The sequence below is a fragment of the Caretta caretta genome, chromosome 25, assembly GCF_965140235.1.
Source record: "Caretta caretta isolate rCarCar2 chromosome 25, rCarCar1.hap1, whole genome shotgun sequence".
In the NCBI taxonomy this organism is placed as follows: Eukaryota; Metazoa; Chordata; order Testudines; family Cheloniidae; genus Caretta; species Caretta caretta.
The window spans coordinates 16344531-16365005 of record NC_134230.1 but is presented as its reverse complement, the minus strand read 5'-3'; the positions used below and the strand labels follow the sequence as shown (position 1 = coordinate 16365005).

Here is a 20475-nt window from a genome sequence, read left to right as displayed (position 1 = left end):
CAAGGTACGGGGAGGTAGGATGAATGATGAAGCAGGGCTGATCTGTCAGGGCTGCTCAGTGGAGAGGAAAGAGCCAGCAGAACTTTTCCCTTTGCCAGCTCCCAAATGACACAGCCACAAGAAACCTTTGCTTTTCCCTATTTACATCTGGCCTCCTTTTGTGCATGAGGGCTCAGTGACTGGCTGCGGTGACAGTGGGAAGGTGGGAATTGGGGGAAAAGCGGGTACTTATAGTTATCATAGCTACATGAATTTAGTTTATATTACTGTAGCACTTAGAAAGCACAACCATGGATGAGGGCCAAGGGACATCGTGGAGCACTTATTTTTCTCTCTAAGAGCCTCACCAGGCTCAAACTTACCAAGCATCGGTGAATTAAGACCAATATTCACTACTGAAGTTTACCTCTAGGAGTGAAAAACAGAGGCATAGCAGCACCTTAACTGGAAGGTTCAAGTTTCACATGGAGAGTCCAAGTTCTCCCTGGGACTGCTCTCGTTTAAGGGATGGACTTTGTCCAAGGGCTGAGTTTCATAGTTTGTAGTTTTTCATAGCTGGTGACAGCCACAGACATTGTTTCTTGTTGGGAGTGAAGTTATAGTCAGGCCTGACAAAGCCTGCTGTGTAGGTCTGCATCTTTCTTGCACCTGCGCAAAGTAATCATGCTTGTGAGGAAAACAGAAGTAACTTCAAAGCCAGAAAAGAGCAGTTTGTTTCCAGGGTGGGAGCCATTGATGGGGTCTGGTTATGGAGGTGGAGGCCATGGCTCTGGCTGAGAACCTCACTGTATCCATTGAGGCATCAGCTATGAATGCAGCTGCAAGGGAAACTTTTGTTAGACACACACCATTCACCCAGCTGCAGGAATGCAACGCTCTTAGAAAGACTTTTAAACCTGAAGGTTAAAAAAAACCCTTCAGTATCTGTGAACCACTGTTTAAAAAAAATTCACACCAAAAGGAGAAGAAGAGAAAGTTAGCCAATGGCTCCCACATTGAAGTTCTAAACTGCAAGGACATCACTCAGTTTCACTTTCTAGGTGTTTTATCTTAGTAGGGTGTTTTAAAATAAAAACATGTAAATGCATTAGTTAGTTTTAAATATAGCACTGCAGGTGCTGCATGTGAACTGCTAGCCACAGAAGGTCTCAGGGGACATAAAATGAAAGCCTCACCAAAGCACAACGTTTTCTGCACAGCGTACCTGCAGTGAGAGGAGTTGCACCCCTTCAGCTTGTGAGATGGACTGTAGATGCAGGTATTCCAGAGAGCTAGACATGACTAAATATTAGTCGTTTTCCACATGCTACACTGGATCATCCAATTGCAGCCCTTTCCTATAAAGTGGTCTCTTTTTGCTGGGAAGATGGGGGGAGAAAGTTTGAAGCCCTAAGAACAGTCTGAAAATGCCATGCCAGCTCTTGAACAGTCCACAATAAAAACTGTGGTTTTTACACACATGTAATGTGGGCTGGATGTTGTTTTTACAACACTAAATTTAAAGTATCCTTTGGGTAACCCTCAAAAAGACATAAAAAAATAAACCTGGTGACAGGACAACCCACGTGGGAAAGAAGGACCAGGAGGCCAAAGCAGTAAAGTCGTTCAAAAAAATGGAAATGAAAGCAGAGTGCAGCCCCCGGTGTGTGATTCTCGAATTGTGATCTTACAGTAGCCTCGAAAACGGACGAGAGACCCCAACCATTGCTCATGCAAGAACACGCTGCAACGTGTCCTGCCGTGCTGCAGCAGGAGGGTTTATTCAAAACTGTAAAAAAGCATCAGAAAATATTCTACTCTCATCAAGTCACATGAGAGGGAGGTCACCAACCTGAAACCTAGTTGCTTAAAAATATCGAATTGAAAGTAATCTCCAGCTCCACAACTGCCCCTAAGCTTTGTGGTTCTACAATTTCATGTTCCTGGTTTTAAAATTGTTTCTTCTCCCATTACTTTGGGAAAGACCCACCTAAACAAAGGACACGGACTCTAAAAGGGAAAGCAACAAAACTGTCTTTATACAATGCTGTCAAATGCACAAAAAGAATAAGATATTGTTTCACTGAGCTCTTTCATTTCTACTAATCTTAGGTGTTACTGATAAAAATCTCGAGGCAGAAGTCTGATTTTTAAATTGATAGTGTCCCTTTAAAACATTTCCGTATATATCTAAAAACAACTGCTAAACTGCAATAGTTTAAGGGAAGAATTTAGGCCCAATATTTTCCAGGAGTTTAAGTAATAATCAGCTTTTGCAACATTTAATAAATATATTTCCACCAATTTTTAAAAAAATTGCTATGGGACTAGCTAATTTCAAAGTAGCAACATTCCCCGGCAGTGATTGCATCCCAAAGGTTGCAGCACAGCGCCAATGTACGACACCCAGACCGATACGGATTAGAAGCTGCATATAAATGAAGTGAAACTGACTAGCCAATTTTCAATAGCCAAGCTGAGCCACATACAATAGCAAATAAGCTACATGAAAAGGAAATCAGAATATTTAAAAATGTAAATTTTATCAGTCTCAGTTGGAATTGGTAACAAACGGAGAGACAGATTTCTAACTAGGTTGTGAATTTTCAGCTGGCATCTCTCCCTTGTTATTAATTTTCAATTTAACTATAAAAGATCCTGTCTGGTTTCTCTTTGCCAAATTGCTTAGAAATATGCAGGGAGAGAGTTTCAGGTAAAGGAGCAAAACAAGCAGCAAAGAGGGGTAGTGAGGGGGAAAGAAAAACCACATGTAGGTTCTGTCCGGTTGTAACTGTTGCACAGTGGAAGCAAGACCTCAATCCTGCAAGCGTTAGCACCAGGGTGGATTGCTGTATCTGGGCAGACCCCACTGGAGCGAGCAGAGCTCCATACAGGTGCAGCAGTCCACTCACGAGTTATTGATCCAAGGACTGGGGCCCAAATTAATTATTCCTATGAAGAGACTGGGCAAGCCAGTCACACCCTGTGCCTTATAGGCCTTTTTGTTTTGGTCACCTCTGGTCAAAAGGGATGACAAAGAGAGCATCAAAGTATTTTATTCTCCACAAGTTACAGTGACCACAGTTAGAGTATTTAAAAAAACAAAACTGTTTACAGATGGTATCAAAAACAACAAAAACCTATTTAGTTGGACACACCTCCTGCCCCTCACTCATCTCCCAGGCTTTTTAATCTCTTACACCTACTAAGCTTTAAACTATATGATTTTTTGCACCTGGCAATATGACACTTCACACACATCCCCTGCTCTCTCTGAGTTACTCTAGTTTGAACCGCAGGTTTATAAAGTCCCTCGGAGCTTGACTAGTGAAATCTCCAGTGGATTCACTTACACATTTTGAAGTCAGTCCATTACTGGGCACCTGAACTACAGAATCATTTGGTTAATACTAGAGGTCCTGGTGGATGCAGGACATTTATTCTGGTAAATTACATGGGTCCCTCCCCATCTTGCCTGTAATACACTGTGGCATAAGCACTCTTTGCCAGTCCCACAGCTCAGTTAGTGACCAGTCAGTATATTATGGATATTCCACCAGCTCACATTCCCATGCATTCGGCAACTCGAGCCCCTCTGAAATGGGTATCTGCAACTCCCATCTCTATCACAGAAGCCTTGATCTCCGCGACCACTCACACGCAAGAGACAATAAAAACTAGAACTTCTAAAAACTTGAAATAAAAGGAGTCAAATCTTCTCCCTCCCCATCTACCGCAGAGAGGACAGCTGACAAATACAGAACCATGATTTTGTTTTAAAACACTAGATAAATTGTGTCATTATTGGCAAAAAAGATCTGAAAAAAGTGTATCAAAAATGCTCAATTTGAAGGAGTCACAGAAAATGGTCTTACTCCAGGCAACCCCCCCACCCCCCCAAAATACACTTACATTCACAAATGCCTTTAGAGATGTCCACCATCTTAATCTCCTGTGTAGAAACCGCATCAGCAATATTGCTATGCCCCTGAATGAGAAATGCAGTAACCATAAGCGATTTTTGACACCCAGCTGTTGGGTGCAAGGAGATTCAGTGACCTGCGATAGGTTAATTGCGTTTAAACATTGGCGTCTCTTAAACATGATGAAAAGACATAAGGGGAATGGAGCTGTTCGCTCCTTTTAAGCAGCTGGTCAGGAGGGTGGAGGCTTCTTACAGTGAAGAGTGCTGTGTCCTTGAAAACAGATTAAAATCCCCAACGTAGCAGGTAACAATGTGGTTGATTTTCTGAGTTCTAGAAAGACAATTGATGCTGGTTCATGTTTACTGCTTGCTGGATCTTCCAGAGGGAAAAGAGGAATTTGGGGGCAGGTGCAGGGACTAGGGGAAGAAAATGAGAATCTGTCTTTAACATGCAGGGCGTACAAAGTTTGTTTTTTTTCTGGTTTGTTTTCCTTTTTCTCTCTTTTCCAACTGGAGAAATGGCAACACACACGGTTTCCAGTTTTTTATAGTGAAGAATTCCCATGGGTAGCGCTGCAAAGACAGGAAGACAAGACATATTTGTGATTTTTATTTTTTAAATTGCCCCTCTCATAACTCGTTTGCACATAGGATGAGACTTATTTATTTGATGGCCAGCAAGGGACATGTAAATTGCATCTCGTGCTTCTATAGTATTCTTCAAAGCACTTTACAACCACTAACCCTCAGTGCCTCTCTGAGGTATGGTGCTATTGCACACATTTTACAAGTAGGGAAACAGGCACAGAGAATGGGTGAAGTAAGTTGTCCAAGGACACAAGACGGATCTCGAGTAACCCAGCATAGAAGTCCTTGTTCAATAGACCTGGCTTGCATAATGTAGAGCTTATGAACTCACCTTGTATTCTCATTCCTGCTGATCCTCATTGCTAGCACTGGGGGTTCGACTCCTAATCTGACTTCGTAACTGTTCTATTAGCTCTGGATTCTGCTGCTGCATCTGCTGAGCAAACTGTTGACCTCTAAAGGAGAGAAAGCGACACGTCTAATCCATTTTTCTCATTGCGCATGTCAGGCAGGGTGACCAGATGTCCCGATTACATAGGGACAGTCCCAATATTTGAGGCTCTCTCTGATATAGGTGCCTATTACCCCCCGCCCCGATTTTTCACACTCACTAACTGATCACCCTAACGTCAGGGCAGTTTGGAACACAGAATAGTCTAGCACTGTGATCAGGGGATACGGAGTTCTCCAGGGCACAAGAGCCACCCCTGTTCTATTTAAGAAAAGAAGTTGGGGTATGTTACTGAAAGGCAGGGGGCAAGATGAGAATTTTGTGGAAGGTGCTTGGTTATAAATGAAACTTTGACTTTTGATCAAGACGACTGAAATGCATCTATTGCCTATTCAAAGAGGGGAGGAAAGTCATTCTACGTACGCTTGGATAAGGCTGGCAAGGTCATTAGGGGAAGGGCTGGCTCCTGCTGCTCCCATAGGGTTCTGGCCACCTGAAATCATCCCAGACATTCTGCAAAGAAATATTTATTGCTCAGAACAAAAGAGATGGAGATTTCACTTCCTACAAGTTTTTCAGCAGGGAAAAGTTACTTTTTTTTTTTTTTTAAATTAAAGTCAGCACAAAGCATGTCAGTTTCATGATTAAGGAAGAAAAGATTTGGCTTGCTAGAACTAAATTTAAATTAAGGCGCTCCTACAATTAGCGTGAAGAGCCAGAGTTTCTCATGGGATTAAACGTAATCCTATCCCTCCCTCCCTCAGTTCTACTGCTGAATGTTTGGTCAGACATTCAGGAGAATCTTACTGAAACCCCTGCCGCTTGCCTTCTGACCTTTAAGGTCTAGTGACAGTCAAAAAGCTACATACAGTAGAACCTCTCTAATTCACCCTTTGTTTATTAATTTCATCGGCTGCAGTTTCATTTTAATTTATGTTATCAACAGCACAATAGCAAGTGGGCTGTAGTATGGATATTGTAAAGATCTTAGTAATAATGGGCCTTGCTACAGAATCTGCTATTGCTGTCTTGAAAGATGTGAAGATTCTGCCTACTGCATGCATGGTTTATACAGGAGGTTCTACTGTATTAAGAGATCTGTTCACTCTGTCTTCAAGTCAGATCTGGGGACACTGGAAGGCCAAAGGTGTTTCAACTCATTTAAAACAGAGGGTCTATGGGTGTGCAAGCTGGAGCCTATCCTGCCTTTTGCGTCGTCAACAAAATTGGCAGTTCAGTTCCAACTGCAGAGCCTCTATTCAAAATGACAATGGAAGAGGCAGAAAGAACCAATTGGAGATGGTGACACCAGATCTTTGGCTTGTGAACCAAGCCAATGGGATCAGGACGTCAGAATAATTATAGCATCCCTAGGGTGTAATTAGAGTGACCCATTTCTAACTGCAATTGTGGGATAAATAGAAGAGTCACCCGGCTTATCTATGTATTTTATGGCCTGACAGTATGTGAGCACCTCACAAACATTCAGGAATTTGTGCTCACAGCCCTCCCGTGACACAGGGAAGTATCCCCATTTTATAGACGAGGAATGAGACAGATGTGAAGGAAGTGACGCAGGAAGTTTATGGCAGAGCCATGAATCAAACCCGGACTTCCCGAGCCCCACCTCAGTGTGGCAACTCCAAGCCACCTTCCCTCCCCTTTCTGCACATCTTTACTACACAGGTCCTTAGCATGTCAAGCCATAATGATCACAACGGGGACACAGAACAAAATAACATATTGCTTTAAATGCCTTCATACGTGTTTATGAGCCCAGAACCCACCAGAACCTAACTTCAGCCGTACCCCAACAGCCAACCAATGCACAACGTCAAACGAATGATTCAAAGAAGAAATATGAGACGGTATCCAACTTACAGCTGTTGTACTTGTGGATTGTTCATGAGGTTAGATGCCTATTTAAAAAGAAAAAGATTACATCTTATTTAAGAAGTGCCTGCATGGATATATAGATGTCGTGCCATTCAACTACACAAAGTGAAGGCAGAAACACTAAGCTATATTAACAGGAAGAGTAGCGACAAGAGGAACACAGTACAACACACAAGACAGGGCTGATAATGCAGAGCAGGGAGCCTCTAATCATGTCTTCACATCCCACACTGAAAAGCCTGTGAGTAAGTAACTGGCTCTTTAGCTTTAATTCAGTCTCCTCAAAGCAATCCTTTGATGAATGAAATGAAAATGTATCTGCTAATGAAATGTCTGAACTCCCAAGGTCACGTATCAATACATTTAGTTCCTTACATCCAAATACACAGACAAGATGCAAGCTGGCTGAGATCTAATGTGTGCAAATTTACCATGCTCATGAAGCCCGGGTTATTCAGCAATCCAGCTAAATCAAATCCTCCTGTGCCTCCAGTCTGCAAGGAGGAAACCAAATAAAAATTTAGTCAGGCACAATAACGACATCTACCTGCCTCCAAAGCAGCTCACAGAATGCTGCAATTAACCTAAAGGTGTACGTCTTTAACCAGAACCTCACTACAGCTGTGAATCATTCTGTACAGATTTGTGATTTAAACCTAAACAAGTTAAGAGTGACTGTTGCTTAAAGTTCTTCATTTATACCCTGGCCATAAGGGCCAAATTCTTATTTACACTAAAGCCCAAAGGGCCCTTAGTGGAAATGAGAATCAGTCAAGCCCTAAATACTCTGGCCTGAAAACTGAGTGTGATCAAGGATATATTCCCCTCTTAAGTTTGTCCCTTTTTAAAAGGCTATCAAGATAAGAAAACATACTTCAAAGAACTCCTTCCTTCTTATTGGTAGGAACTAATGAACACAAAGAGTTTCAGAGTTAAAGTGCAATAAGAGAGTAAACATTGTTTAGGGCTGTGAAACTCCGCTTTTTAGTTTCATTCTTTCTAGGCATTTTCCAGATAAGCTGCTGTGTTTGGGTTCACAGCACTGCAGGGAAATTATTCTAACTGAGTTTTAACAATGTTATAAAACTGCCTTTTCCCCTACTCCTCTCCACCATCACCACCTTATACATTACACCTATATTCCAGACTTAACCCAAGTTAAAAACATCCCTATCACATACTGGGAGACATTAATGGAGCAGTTAGAGCTGGTCAGTAACACTTTAAAGTAGCACAATGAAGACATTTCTTTTTCTCCCCCCAACCCCGCACCCGAGCATAATTCTTGGCTTGGCCCTCAAACAGGATGGGAAAGAACTTACTGGACTAGGGGTTTCTTTCATTTTCTGTTCGGCTATTTTAAGGTTTGATTTGTACGTTTCGTTGTCTGGATCCAACTCCAGGGCTTTTTTATAGTAAACGACAGCTTCTGCGTGTTTGTTTAAACTAGAGAGGGCTAAGCTATTGACAGAGGAAATAAAATGAAGAACCATTATAGAAGGTTACATACCAATTTGTGGATTTTTTTCAATGATCCACAGACCGTTAAGCACTGGATATCGCCGAGTTAGCATTCTGGAGTAGAGCACCACTCCCAGTATCATTGCCACAGGACTTGCCATTCATTTTTAAGACAACACCGTAATAAAAAAGCCATTACCAGTACCTACCCCATTCTGCCATAAGCTTTGCTGTAGTTCGGATCAATTCCTATAGCTCTTTCACAGTCTCTGACTGCTCCAGCATAGTTTCCTAGTTTACTGTAAGCAGCAGCCCTAGCGAGAATGGAGAAAGCAAACCACAGGAAGTTTATTGGGTCTGAATATGCCAATCAAAGTCACCCTTCATGCTCCCTCTTCAGTGCCCAAGGGAAGGTTTAAAATTAAAACCTCACTTCAGCTCAGATTCTAACTTGGGTAACAACCGACTGCCATCCTCAGCTCCCACTGTAGTTTCAGGGGAATGCACTACTCTCCTCCTTCATTTTCTGTCCCAAACATACCATGGAGCATGGCTCCATCCCTGCGCCATCTCAGAGTTGTCTGATGAGTGAAGGAGATGTGTCTACTAGTTTGTAGATCTGTTCAAACTGGTATATTTCAGGATGGAAATTGATCTCTTAGTACATGCCTTGATTTCTCAAGTCATAATAACGTTTATGCTCCCCCCCCCCACACACACAGGTGGAGGCAAAAATATATATATATATAAAAATACTGGAATATGCTTGTTCATGCCTCAACTTCTATTGAAGGTGCTCAGCACCTCATAAGCTCAAGCCTCAATGGTCACATGATACTGCATGTTGAATTCCTTGAAAACCAGTCCTTCAATCATGATCAACACAACCTTTCCAAATCTGTGCTGTCTGCCTCAGTTAGAAAGGGATATTGGAACAGAGTCAGACAGTGTTACTTGGTATCCATTTATCTCACCAAGTGCTTAATAGGACAGGGATATGGAAAACAGCCCTACCTAGAAATGACAGTGCCACAAGGCAGGCACAAGTCAAAGGAAAACACGCCAGCACAAGTTTACAAAAGACAAAGGACAAACAATAAATTAAGAACAGCCTGATAAGGTTCAAATCAGGAGTCTCACCATTGTTCCATAAACCATGAAAAATGAGCAAGGCTCAGAATATAAGAACGTGAATATAAAAAACCACAGAGAAAGAATTAAATGTCAGTACCTGTTGCAAAAATATACTGCATTTGATGGATTTAATTCAATTGCTTTTGCGTAGAAAGACACAGCACCTTCAAAGTTTTCTGCCTTCATTTGCTCATTACCTAAATGGAAAAACAACGGTCTCTGTAACAAGTCAAACAGATGAAGCAATTAGAGCAATGGGCTGGGGTCTCAATTTTTCTTGGCCTCTGCTTAAAAAATAATGCAAAAAGGAGCATGTAGATATGTTGAAAACTTCACCCTTTTGCACAACCCTTAGAACAGGGGTTCTCCACCTTTTCCTTTCTGAGGCCTCCCCAAACATTCTATAAAAAACTCCACAGCTCACCTGTGCGTGCTACACCAACTGTTTTCTGCATATAGAAGTCAGAGCCAGCATTAGTGGGCAACAAGGAGGGCAACTGCCTTGGGCCCCATGCCAGGGGGCCCAGTGAAGCTAAGTTGCTCAGGCTTCAGCCCCAGGTGGCAGGGCTTGGGGCAGCAGGGCTTGAGCTTTCTGCCCTGGGCCCCAGTGAGTCTGATGCTGGCCCTGCTTGGCAGACCCTCTGACACCTGCTCGCGGCCCCACAGCCACCTGGCTGAGAACTGCTGCCTTAGAATATGAGCAACTGGGAGATCTGCTCAGCAAACAGTGCAGGGAGAAGTCTCCAGCAAAGAAACTGTGGGACTTTTGGCATTATGCGGGTTCCATGCTAACCACGGCTATTTCAGAAGGGATCCTGCCAGCTCCCTCATTAATTTCCCTTCAGCTTCTTTCAAGCCCACAATCACCGTAACAGCTTTCAATCTCCATCCACAGATTCATTGCGCCAGGCAGCACTGCTCTCACTGGCCACTAGGGGTGCTGCAGAGTGGGGACAGTTTCACTTTCCTCCAGGATGAGCATGTGGTCTTAACATTGCAGGGAAAAGGGGTTACAGTCGAGAAGAAAACAGTGCGCACCTGTGCCATGTTCCACTCAACACGTTCTTTTCCAGGATGCAATGATCAGAGCGAACGCTAACCGGATCTCCTAGCTAGATTCCAACTGGAGCCACTACATTCTGCCACCTAAATATACTTCTGCAGTTTTAGCTGAATGTAGGATTCTGCCCCTCCTGCTTGGGAGCTGCTGTGTTCTGCTGAAGAGCGGCCACATGCCCATGCAGAAGGCGCTGCCGTTAGGGGGTGGAAGCAGTTCCTATACATACCATCTGAACAACATTCCAGCACCCTTCTGCTTCAGCAGCACTATGGGAGACTGGCAGGACAAAGGCATCCTCTGTCATCAGAGCATAAAAACCGGAGAATCGCCCACATGGAGGGCGCATTCTCTGACTCTCCGTGGGTATATAGAGATGAACCCATTCTTAATTCCACCCTACTGCTCCTAATTACATCACCTCGCACAATTCCTCTTCCTTTTTGCGGCATAGACCTTCAGATACTTTGAGTTAAGCCTGCCTGCCTCCTTTGTTGTTAGTTGCCTATGCTGTATATATCATGTTATCCTTTCCCTGTCCATGCACCAGCCCCATATGTGGTTACCTTCAGTCTTAAGTCTTTCAGCTTCAGCTATGTCTTCTTCCGAGGGGGTGACTGGTTCAGAATTTGTTCTGACGTAATGAGGCTCCTTATAATATCAAAGCAGAATGAGAAAGCTATGCTTTATCATCGGCAATTACTATAAACCAATGTTCCAATTTCCCTGACACTGCATCTTTAGGAGTTAAATGCTTCCAGCTTTTGAATCCCCCAACAGGGGGACACATTTGTGAAATTAAGCACACTGGACAGCTTTCCACTGTCTTAGTTGAAATCTCAGGTCTATAATATTATTAATAAATACCTTGCGCTTAGACAACAATTTTCATTAGTAGATCAGAGAAGTCTGCAGGACACAAACCTTTTCTGTAGCAGCTTCAAAAATTTCAGGGAGAGTTTGAGACACAACCAGATCTTGATCTTCCATAGATACTCCAAAAGCAGTCTCCAGGCATTGGATTGCAACTGGGTGGGAAGGAAGGTAGGCATTTAACATTTCCCACATCCTCTAAACACCTGTTTGTGTCATTCCCTCCCTCCAGTGGAATCTGAATTTATGAAGATACCAGAAATATAAGTTTATATGAAGCAGATTACATATTTGGGGCATAATCTCAAATCCAGCTATGGAGTGGTAGTCTGGAACAGCTGAGAGCGCCTAGGACTACGGGGATTTATTCCCATATCTGCTACTAGGCGTGAGAGAGATCTAGGACAAATCATTTCATCTCTCTGCCTGTTTCCCCATCTGTAAAATAGGGACATTACGTACCTTTCAAGGATATTGCAAGAATTAATGTTTGCTAAAGTGTTTAGGGAGGGGCCCTTCAATGAAAGGAGTTATGGAAGCAGAAGTATGACAAAGAAATAATTTAAAAGGGCAAAGTTATTTTAGGACAGGTTGCCAATAGGAAGAGAAATGTGGAACCACAAGAGAAATAATTTAGAAATAAAGAGAATTGCAAAGTTTACAAGGTATGTGAACACAAAGGTAACCCTAAAGGAGTTGCGGTTGTGTAAGCAAAACATTTCTAGCTAGGTACTTATATGGCCCCATCCTTGTAGTATCTGACAGCCTCAGAAACAAATGAATTTATCCCTACAACATCTCAGAAAGAATGATCCCAGTTTTATAAATGGAGAAACTGAGGCACGGAGAGATTTAGTGACTTGCCCAAGGTCACCTAGGGAGTCTGTGGCAGGGCTAAGAATTGAACCCAAATCTCCTGGAGCCCAGTCCAGTACCTTAGCCACAAAAGATCATCTTTCCTTACATCAAGGATAACACCATGTTGATTAGAGCATCTGAAACCTCATGCACAAGCCATTAGCTGTTGAGCACAACGCACTTTCTAAAGGATCAGAAGACTGAAGCAGTCCTTTGGCTACAGTGGCAGGCAGGTGCTTGAATGAACATTATCTTGCTGAAACTGGCACATGCTAACATGCCAGTGTTTTCCCAACACACTTAACGGAGCTGTGCAAACCTTGGCTCCAAGGACAGAGCTTCTAGAGTGAGTCACAAGGGCAACCTCCCCATAGTCTCAGATGACTGAGAGCAGCAGAATATGGACCCTGGAATTCGGAAAAGCAGACTTTGTCTCCCTCAGAGAACTGATGGGCAGGATCCCCTGGGAGAATAACATGAGTGGGAGAGGAGTCCAGGAGAGCTGGCTGTATTTTAAAGACTCCTTATTGAGGATACAGGGACAAACCATCCCGATGTGTAGAAGGAATAGTAAATATGGCAGGCGACCAGCTTGGCTTAACAGTGAAATCCTTAAACACAAAAAAGAAGCTTACAAGAAGTGGAAGATTGGACAAATGACCAGGGAAGAGTATAAAAATATTGCTCAGGCATGCAGGAGTGAAATCAGGAAGGCCAAATCACACCTGGAGTTGCAGCTAGCAAGAGATGTTAAGAGTAACAAGAAGAAAGTCAAGGAAAGTGTGGGCCCCTTACTGAATGAAGGAGGCAACCTAGTGACAGAGGATGTGGAAAAACCTAATGTACTCAATGCTTTTTTTGCCTCTGTCTTCACGAACAAGGTCAGCTCCCAGACTACTGCACTGGGCAGCACAGCATGGGGAGGAGGTGACCAGCCCTCTGTGAAGAAAGAAGTGGTTCGGGACTATTTAGAAAAGCTGGACGAGCACAAGTCCATGGGGCCGGATGCGCTGCACCCAAGAGTGCTAAAGGAGTTGGCGGATGTGATTGCAGAGCCATTGGCCATTATCTTTGAAAAATCATGGCGATCGGGGGAAGCCCCGGACGACTGGAAAAAGGCTAATGTAGTGCCCATCTTTAAAAAAGGGAAGGAGGAGGATCCTGGGAACTACAGGCCAGTCAGCCTCACCTCAGTCCCTGGAAAAATCATGGAGCAGGTCCTCAAGGAATCCATTCTGAAGCACTTAGAGGAGAGGAAAGTGATCAGGAACAGTCAGCATGGATTCACCAAGGGCAAGTCATGCCTGACTAATCTAACTGCCTTCTATGACGAGATAACTGGCTCTGTGGATGAGGGGAAAGCCGTGGACGTGTTGTTCCTTGACTTTAGCAAAGCTTTTGACACAGTCTCCCACAGTATTCTTGCCAGCAAGTTAAAGAAGTATGGGCTGGATGAATGGACTATAAGGTGGATAGAAAGTTGGCTAGATTGTCAGACTCAACGGGTAGTGATCAATGACTCCATGTCTAGTTGGCAGCTGGTATCAAGTGGAGTGCCCCAAGGGTCGGTCCTGGGGCTGGTTTTATTCAATATCTTCATAAATGATCTGGAGGATGGCGTGGATTGCACCCTCAGCAAGTTTGCAGATGACACTAAACTGGGAGGAGAGGTAGATATGCTGGAGGGTAGGGATAGGATACAGAGGGCTCTAGACAAATTAGAGGATTGGGCCAAAAGAAATCTGATGAGGTTCAACAAGGACAAGTGCAGAGTCCTGCACTTAGGACGGAAGAATCCCATGCACCACTACAGATTAGGGACTGAATGGCTCGGAAGCAGTTCTGCAGAAAAGGACCTAGGGGTTACAGTGGACGAGAAGCTGGATATGAGTCAACAGTGTGCTCTTGTTGCCAAGAAGGCCAATGGCATTTTGGGATGTATAAGATGGGGCATTGCCAGTAGATCGAGGGACGTGATCGTTCCCCTCTATTCGGCATTGGTGAGGCCTCATCTGGAGTACTGTATCCAGTTTTGGGCCCCACACTACAAGAAGGATGTGGAAAAATTGGAAAGAGTCCAGCAGAGGGCAACAAAAACGATTAGGGGACTGGAACACATGACTTCTGAGGAGAGGCTGATGGAACTGGGATTGTTTAGTCTGCGGAAGAGAAGAATGAGGGGGGATTTGATAGCTGCTTTCAACTACCTGAAAGGGGGTTCCAAAGAGGATGGATCTAGACTGTTCTCAGTGGTAGCAGATGACAGAACAAGGAGCAATGGTCTCAAGTTGCAGTGGGGGAGGTTTAGGTTGGATATTAGGAAAAACTTTTACACTAGGAGGGTGGTGAAACACTGGAATGCGTTACCTAGAGAGGTGGTGGAATCTCCTTCCTTATATATTTTTAAGGCCCGGCTTGACAAAGCCCTGGCTGGGATGATTTAGTTGGGATTGGTCCTGCTTTGAGCAGGGGGTTGGACTAGATGACCTCCTGAAGTCCCTTCTAACCCTGATATTCTATGATTTATGACTTTAGGGAGGAAAAGAATCAATGTAGCCCACAGATGGCAAAGCAGATCTACACTCCTGCAAGGATACGCAGCATCTGAAGTGCTGAATTATCGTTTGCTTTTTTTTTTTTTTTTTAAAGTTAAATGCAGAGGATTAATTTCTCCTTCCTAGCTCTTTGAGCTGCTTGCTGTAGCCTCTCTGGCTATACACTGGCAATGTCAGAGATACAAAACAAAATGGGCAACTCTTCCAACACTGGCTCCTGCCCCCTCTCTTTCACATGTTGTTACCTACCAACGTTCCCCGTCCCGGGTCAAGGATGGTGCATTAAGGGCAGACCTAAGGAGATGCTGGAAGAATTCGGCCTCGCAGAGTCCCTCTACCTTGTATCTTTATGTACACAGCACCCTGCACTTGAAATAACTTTTCCATGCTTGAAGGAACCTTCTCTACTTCTCCTTTGCCTACAACGGTCACTCCCTCTCCTGGCTCTGGCTGCACCCTCTCTTTCAAATAGTCTGTGTGTGCGCGCTGCATTTGGGTGAAGGGCCATATGCTCCCATCGCTGCACAGCCCTCCCATAGAGTCTGTAATACCCAGGGTCCCCCACTGGGAAGGTTCTTAACATCAGGGTTGGAAAGCTTCCAACAAGTATAAGGCATTTATTTTTAGCACTGCATTGTACTCTCAGAAGCTCCCTGATCTCTCAGGCTTGCAGAGCTTTTTGAGACTTTGGGCTTTGTCTACACAGTGGGATAACGTGCACCATGGGGTGTGATTTCTAAAGCGCACGAACGAGTTGTGCATTAATTGGTCTGTGTATACCTTGCTGGTGAGCACCAAATACATTAAAGCACACTAGGAAACACTCAGTGCATACCTGCAGGTTCTACACGGACCCATTAATGCCCAACACATTCATGCATTTTAGAAATCACACTTCCACAGTACACATTGCCCCACCACAGGCAAGCCCTTATCTTGTGGCAAGTCTCAGACTTCGGATGAGTGTAAATTTCAATTGCCATACATATATATTCCTTTCCCGGGTTAGCCTGTGCTTCTCCTGGAAGAGGCTAGCAGGAAAGTTCTTCTCTTGTCTGGCTGCTTAACATTTTGGGTGCCTTCTCACCACGAGTTTACATAAGACAAGATTTCACTTCATCAATTCCGAAGGCTTAGGGACTACAGCACCACAGGAACTGCACAGCTGAACGGGAGGCAGATAGTGAGGACTGATCTGCTAGGGTCCCCCAAGAGCCATGGAGCAGAGGTCAAGTAGCACTGCTCTAGAAGGCATGAACAGGGAAGGACACCCACCCACTTACCTTCCAAGCTCTCCTGGGCATCAGGAGAGAGACCCCCGTTCTGTAGCTGGTCATGGAGGAACTGGATGATGGAGTATGCCAGGCGCCTCTTGTCAGCCATTTCGTCTCGCCGTCAGAACTTTTTGCTCTGATTTCTCTTAATAAAAAAAATCTACAGAAAAAAAATGGTTCAATTTAATGAGCAACAGGGCAAACAGCGAGGTTCTACCAAGTAGAATACAGCTTTCCATGCAGAGGAGAAGGATGGCCCACTGGTTAGGGTGCTAGCCTACAATTCCCAGTTCTGCCAGACTCTCCCTGTGTGAGCCTGGGCAAGTCACTTCATCTCTGCCTCAGTTTCCCACCTGTGAAATGGGGATAATAGCACTGCCTGCCTCACAAGGGTGCTGTGAGGCCAAACATGAATGACTGTGAGGTGCCCAGATACTACGGTGATGTGGGCCACTTAAGTACCCTTGATACACCGGTCAAGACAGAAACCACTGAGCACTTGAAAAATCTAGCACAGCCCCCTACTCAGGGCATATACAAAACACCATTTCAGAGAGGGGAAATTGAGCCCAAGAGGCAACATGATTTGCCCAACATTAATATCAGAGCCTGGAAAAGAATTCAGGGATACCCCACTGCCAGTCCACTAGCTTACTACCATGCTCCGGGTATTTTTGGCTCCTATGTAACTTGACCAGGTTAACAATTAAAGAAACTTAGTACAAGACATTCTGAACAAGTGATTGGGCTCAGTTAGCAGGGGAGCGGGTAAAGATTCAATTAAACTTTGCAGAGTCTAAATTTCAATGAGATACCAGAACAAAATACTAGTCACCTGAAAAGAACAGATCAGAACTGAGTGGGACAAGCGATCACTGCTGACCTCAAAAGTGGGAGGGAAATGGGGATAAGGTCTTATGTCAAGCTCATACCGTGACTTGGGATCACACCCATCAATGCCAGCTGACACCAGTGGTGTGGCACAAAGACCAATTTGACCATGAAACACTAAATGGAAAACCTTTCTGCCCAGATGGGCATTAAAAAGGTTCCACAAGACACTTACCACCATATGGAGATGAGCTTGTTTGCTGGATAATAGTCATTCTACTGTTCCATGTGTGATTTTAGTGCTTGAGAGTCCTGGGGACTGAAGTCCTCTATCCACATAAGATAGACACAGCATGAGAGGGGAGGGATAGCTCAGTGGTTTGAGCATTGGCCTGCTAAACCGAGGGTTGAGAGTTCAATCCTTGAGGGGGCCATTTAGGGATCTGGGGCAAAAATTGGGGATTGGTCCTGCTTTGAGCAGGGGGTTGGACTAGATGACCTCCTGAGGGCCCTTCCAACCCTGATCTTCTATGATTCTATGTGCGGCAGCAGGACAAGTTTCCCCACATACCCTCAGCCAATGAACCTGAACCCCTATCTAGTTTAATTAGAAACCAACATCATATGATTCATTAAGTTATTCAATCAACAAGATACTCCCACCCACATAAATACTACCTGTTTCTCAGCACAGAGAAACTCTGATCAGTCTCACACTGAATGGAAATAAATGGGCTTTGTTAAATCATTTCACAACTGTATAAATGCAGGCACCAGTAGGACTCATTTACTGGGAGGAAAAAGTTTCTATCATTCCTTAAACTTAGAATAGTGTGTCCTGGGGCAGAAAACCCTGATCCATACAACAGCCATGTAACACAGTAAGTGATCAAAACATATTTAAAGTCTTAGATAGAAAGTGTCTTTACAAGGAAACTGGGCGCTTAGCGCACGAACAACAGTCACATGAAAGATTCACAACAATTTCTGTGCCTGCCAGCTGGAAACTACTGAAAATGATTAGATTCTCTTCCACAACCAAAGAAAAACACACAGATATCCCAGTCAAAATCTTTAGTACCATTACCTATCAATTCTCCATGGACAGTTCAGGTGAGTAACTATTAACCCACAATTTCTCCTCTTTCCTGAAACTTGGGGCCAGTCTAATAAATCAGATGGCACGTCAGATCATTTTACAGAACCGATCATCCATAAATTTAGCAACGTCCCTAAATCTTGTGTGAGTGAATGTGTGTGTGTGGGGCGGGGAAGGGGGGGTTAATGAAAATCTCCTCCCCAACTTCTTCAAAAAGGCTTTTCTCTCTCTTACTTTGAGATCCTTGTATGGAAAATGTTAAGAAATGCAAAGTATCATTATTACTCTTACACAGAACTTACCCACTGAGGCCTGCACTAGTTTGCAACTGCAAAGACGTACCAAACGTTCTAGCCTTCAGGAAGGTTTCAAATCCTACCATCAGAGTCACCTCTGCTATTTCAATACAAGACAGCCACCCTTGCTTTTAATCAAATTTAAGAACATAAGGCTATCACCAGTTCCCAGGAACTCCTGCAGAGATGTACTTTTTTCAAAGGCCATGTCTACACTATAGACTTCTGCCAGAACAGCTATGTTGGACAGAGTTGTGATCCTTGACCCGCGTACTGGAAGAAGCCCTAAGACAGATCCAATTATACTGGCATAACTGCACGTTGGCTGGTTTTGTTTGAGGGTACGTGAAATAAGCTAGATCAGTAAAAATTGTGGTTTGCGAGTATAAGCTGTCACGCGAGGAGCACTTTGCTGGCATAGTAACCCAGTAAAGCACTCTGAGTTCAGACATGGCTTAAAGCTTGCTTACAGTTTTTGTACTGGTATAACTGTGTTGGTTTGGGATGTGATCTCCGGGCCAATACTGTAGTGGGAATACAGTTATACTGCTATAAACATGCTTCTATTGGTACAGCTTGTTCCCCTCCCCATAGACGATTAAGCTGCAATGGTATAAGCACATTTATACTGGCATAACTGCACCCACAATAGGTGGCTGTACGGATTTCGCTACAGGGATACAGTTAAAGCGGCCTAAGGGTGATGGGTGCAAGACAGGAGACATGCATCAGAGCTTCCACATTCACTTTTGCTTTCAAGAAAACAGACTCAGCTGCCAGCCCTTATTTAAACCCGACCCAAAGAAAGCCCCAGGCCAGCAGCTGCTTTCAGAAACAGCTCGCCTGGGGAACAGGCATCCCATAGCAGTTTCAATAACCGATATCTCCCGCCAGCGTCCCCCTCCCCACCCAGCCCCACTACCCCAGCCGGCTCCCTCGTGCAGCGCCCCCTCCTAGCTCCCTCCCCCCACTCCCCCAGCCCCATTTCCCCCCCCCAGCCGGCTCCCTCCCCCACAGGCCTCCGCCAGCTCCACCCCACAGCCTCCCCCTCCTCCTGGCTCCCTCCCCCCCACAGCCAGCTCCCTCCCCGCAGCCCCCCCTCCTCCTGGCTCCCTCCCCCCCACAGCCAGCTCCCTCCCCGCAGCCCCCCCTCCTCCTGGCTCCCTCCCCCCCACAGCCAGCTCCCTCCCCGCAGCCCCCCCTCCTCCTGGCTCCCTCCCCCCCACAGCCAGCTCCCTCCCCGCAGCCCCCCCTCCTCCTGGCTCCCTCCCCCCCACAGCCAGCTCCCTCCCCGCAGCCCCCCCTCCTCCTGGCTCCCTCCCCCCCACAGCCAGCTCCCTCCCCGCAGCCCCCCCTCCTCCTGGCTCCCTCCCCCCCACAGCCAGCTCCCTCCCCGCAGCCCCCCCTCCTCCTGGCTCCCTCCCCCCCACAGCCAGCTCCCTCCCCGCAGCCCCCCCTCCTCCTGGCTCCCTCCCCCCCACAGCCAGCTCCCTCCCCGCAGCCCCCCCTCCTCCTGGCTCCCTCCCCCCCACAGCCAGCTCCCCACAGGTGCCCCGCCCCCCAGCAGGGACGGGAGGGTGAGGGGGGGCCGCTCCCGGGGCGGGGCAGGAGGACGGAGCCGGAGCCAGCCCCAGCACGGGGGGGGGGGGGCCCACCCCCAAGTGCACCTTGCTACTCACCAAGCGCCTCCGAGCTCCTCTCGCCCCCACCCCAGCCAGGCGCACCCTGCGCAAGCGCGCAAGGACCAGATCCCCTCTGGGCCACCCGCCCGCCTCTCCAGCTGCGCAGGCGCCCAGGCTTCCCCGGAGCCTCCCGTCAGCGCCGCATGCGCCAAGGAGCGGGTCGGGCCAGCTGCGGTTGGCGCGCAGGCGCATCGCGTCTCTCCCCGCCCCCAGACTGTCACACGGAAGCGGAAAGGGCGTAACCGGAAGTGCCCCGAGCCAGGAGAATACCGTCAGGCACTGACACGGGGGGGGGGAGTGCGCACCAATGCATTGTGGGATCGCGGAGGGTACCGCTCTTCCCCGACATTTACCATAGAGAGGTAGCGCGGGGCGGCGCTCATGACACACACAGAGAACTCCGCCCCTCCCCTCGTGCTTTGTGACAGGGGGCGTTTGCCCCCCCCGCGACCCCCGCTGGTCTCATGGTGTCTGCCCCCCTTGTCCAGCAGCCCCTCAGCACCCTGCCCCCCACAG

General features: G+C 46.0%; 1 protein-coding gene across 1 annotated transcript; it reads right to left on the bottom strand.

The window, feature by feature from the left end:
• Nucleotides 1-3019: 3019 nt before the first annotated feature.
• On the bottom strand, nt 3020-20085 carry SGTA (small glutamine rich tetratricopeptide repeat co-chaperone alpha). The gene is made up of 12 exons (XM_048830952.2): nt 19957-20085; nt 16061-16211; nt 11416-11519; nt 11058-11142; nt 9532-9631; nt 8510-8614; nt 8162-8300; nt 7271-7333; nt 6825-6862; nt 5367-5456; nt 4824-4947; nt 3020-4477 (listed from the first exon to the last, which is right to left on the bottom strand). The coding sequence occupies exons 2-11, from the start codon at nt 16158-16160 to the stop codon at nt 4833-4835; spliced, it is 939 nt and encodes a 312-aa protein (XP_048686909.1). The 5' UTR covers nt 16161-16211; nt 19957-20085; the 3' UTR covers nt 3020-4477; nt 4824-4832.
• Nucleotides 20086-20475: the final 390 nt, after the last annotated feature.

What these genes read in the sequence shown, in the direction of transcription:
- SGTA (XM_048830952.2), bottom strand. Translation starts at nt 16,160, where the DNA reads ATGGCTGACAAGAGGCGCCTGGCATACTCCATCATCCAGTTCCTCCAT. An exon ending in TGCCCAGGAGAGCTTGGAAG is followed by an intron (nt 11,520 to 16,060) that starts GTAAGTGGGTGG and finishes CTTCCCACCCAG; the next exon opens with TTGCAATCCAATGCCTGGAG. An exon ending in GCAGTATATTTTTGCAACAG is followed by an intron (nt 8,615 to 9,531) that starts GTACTGACATTT and finishes CATTCTCGCTAG; the next exon opens with GGCTGCTGCTTACAGTAAAC.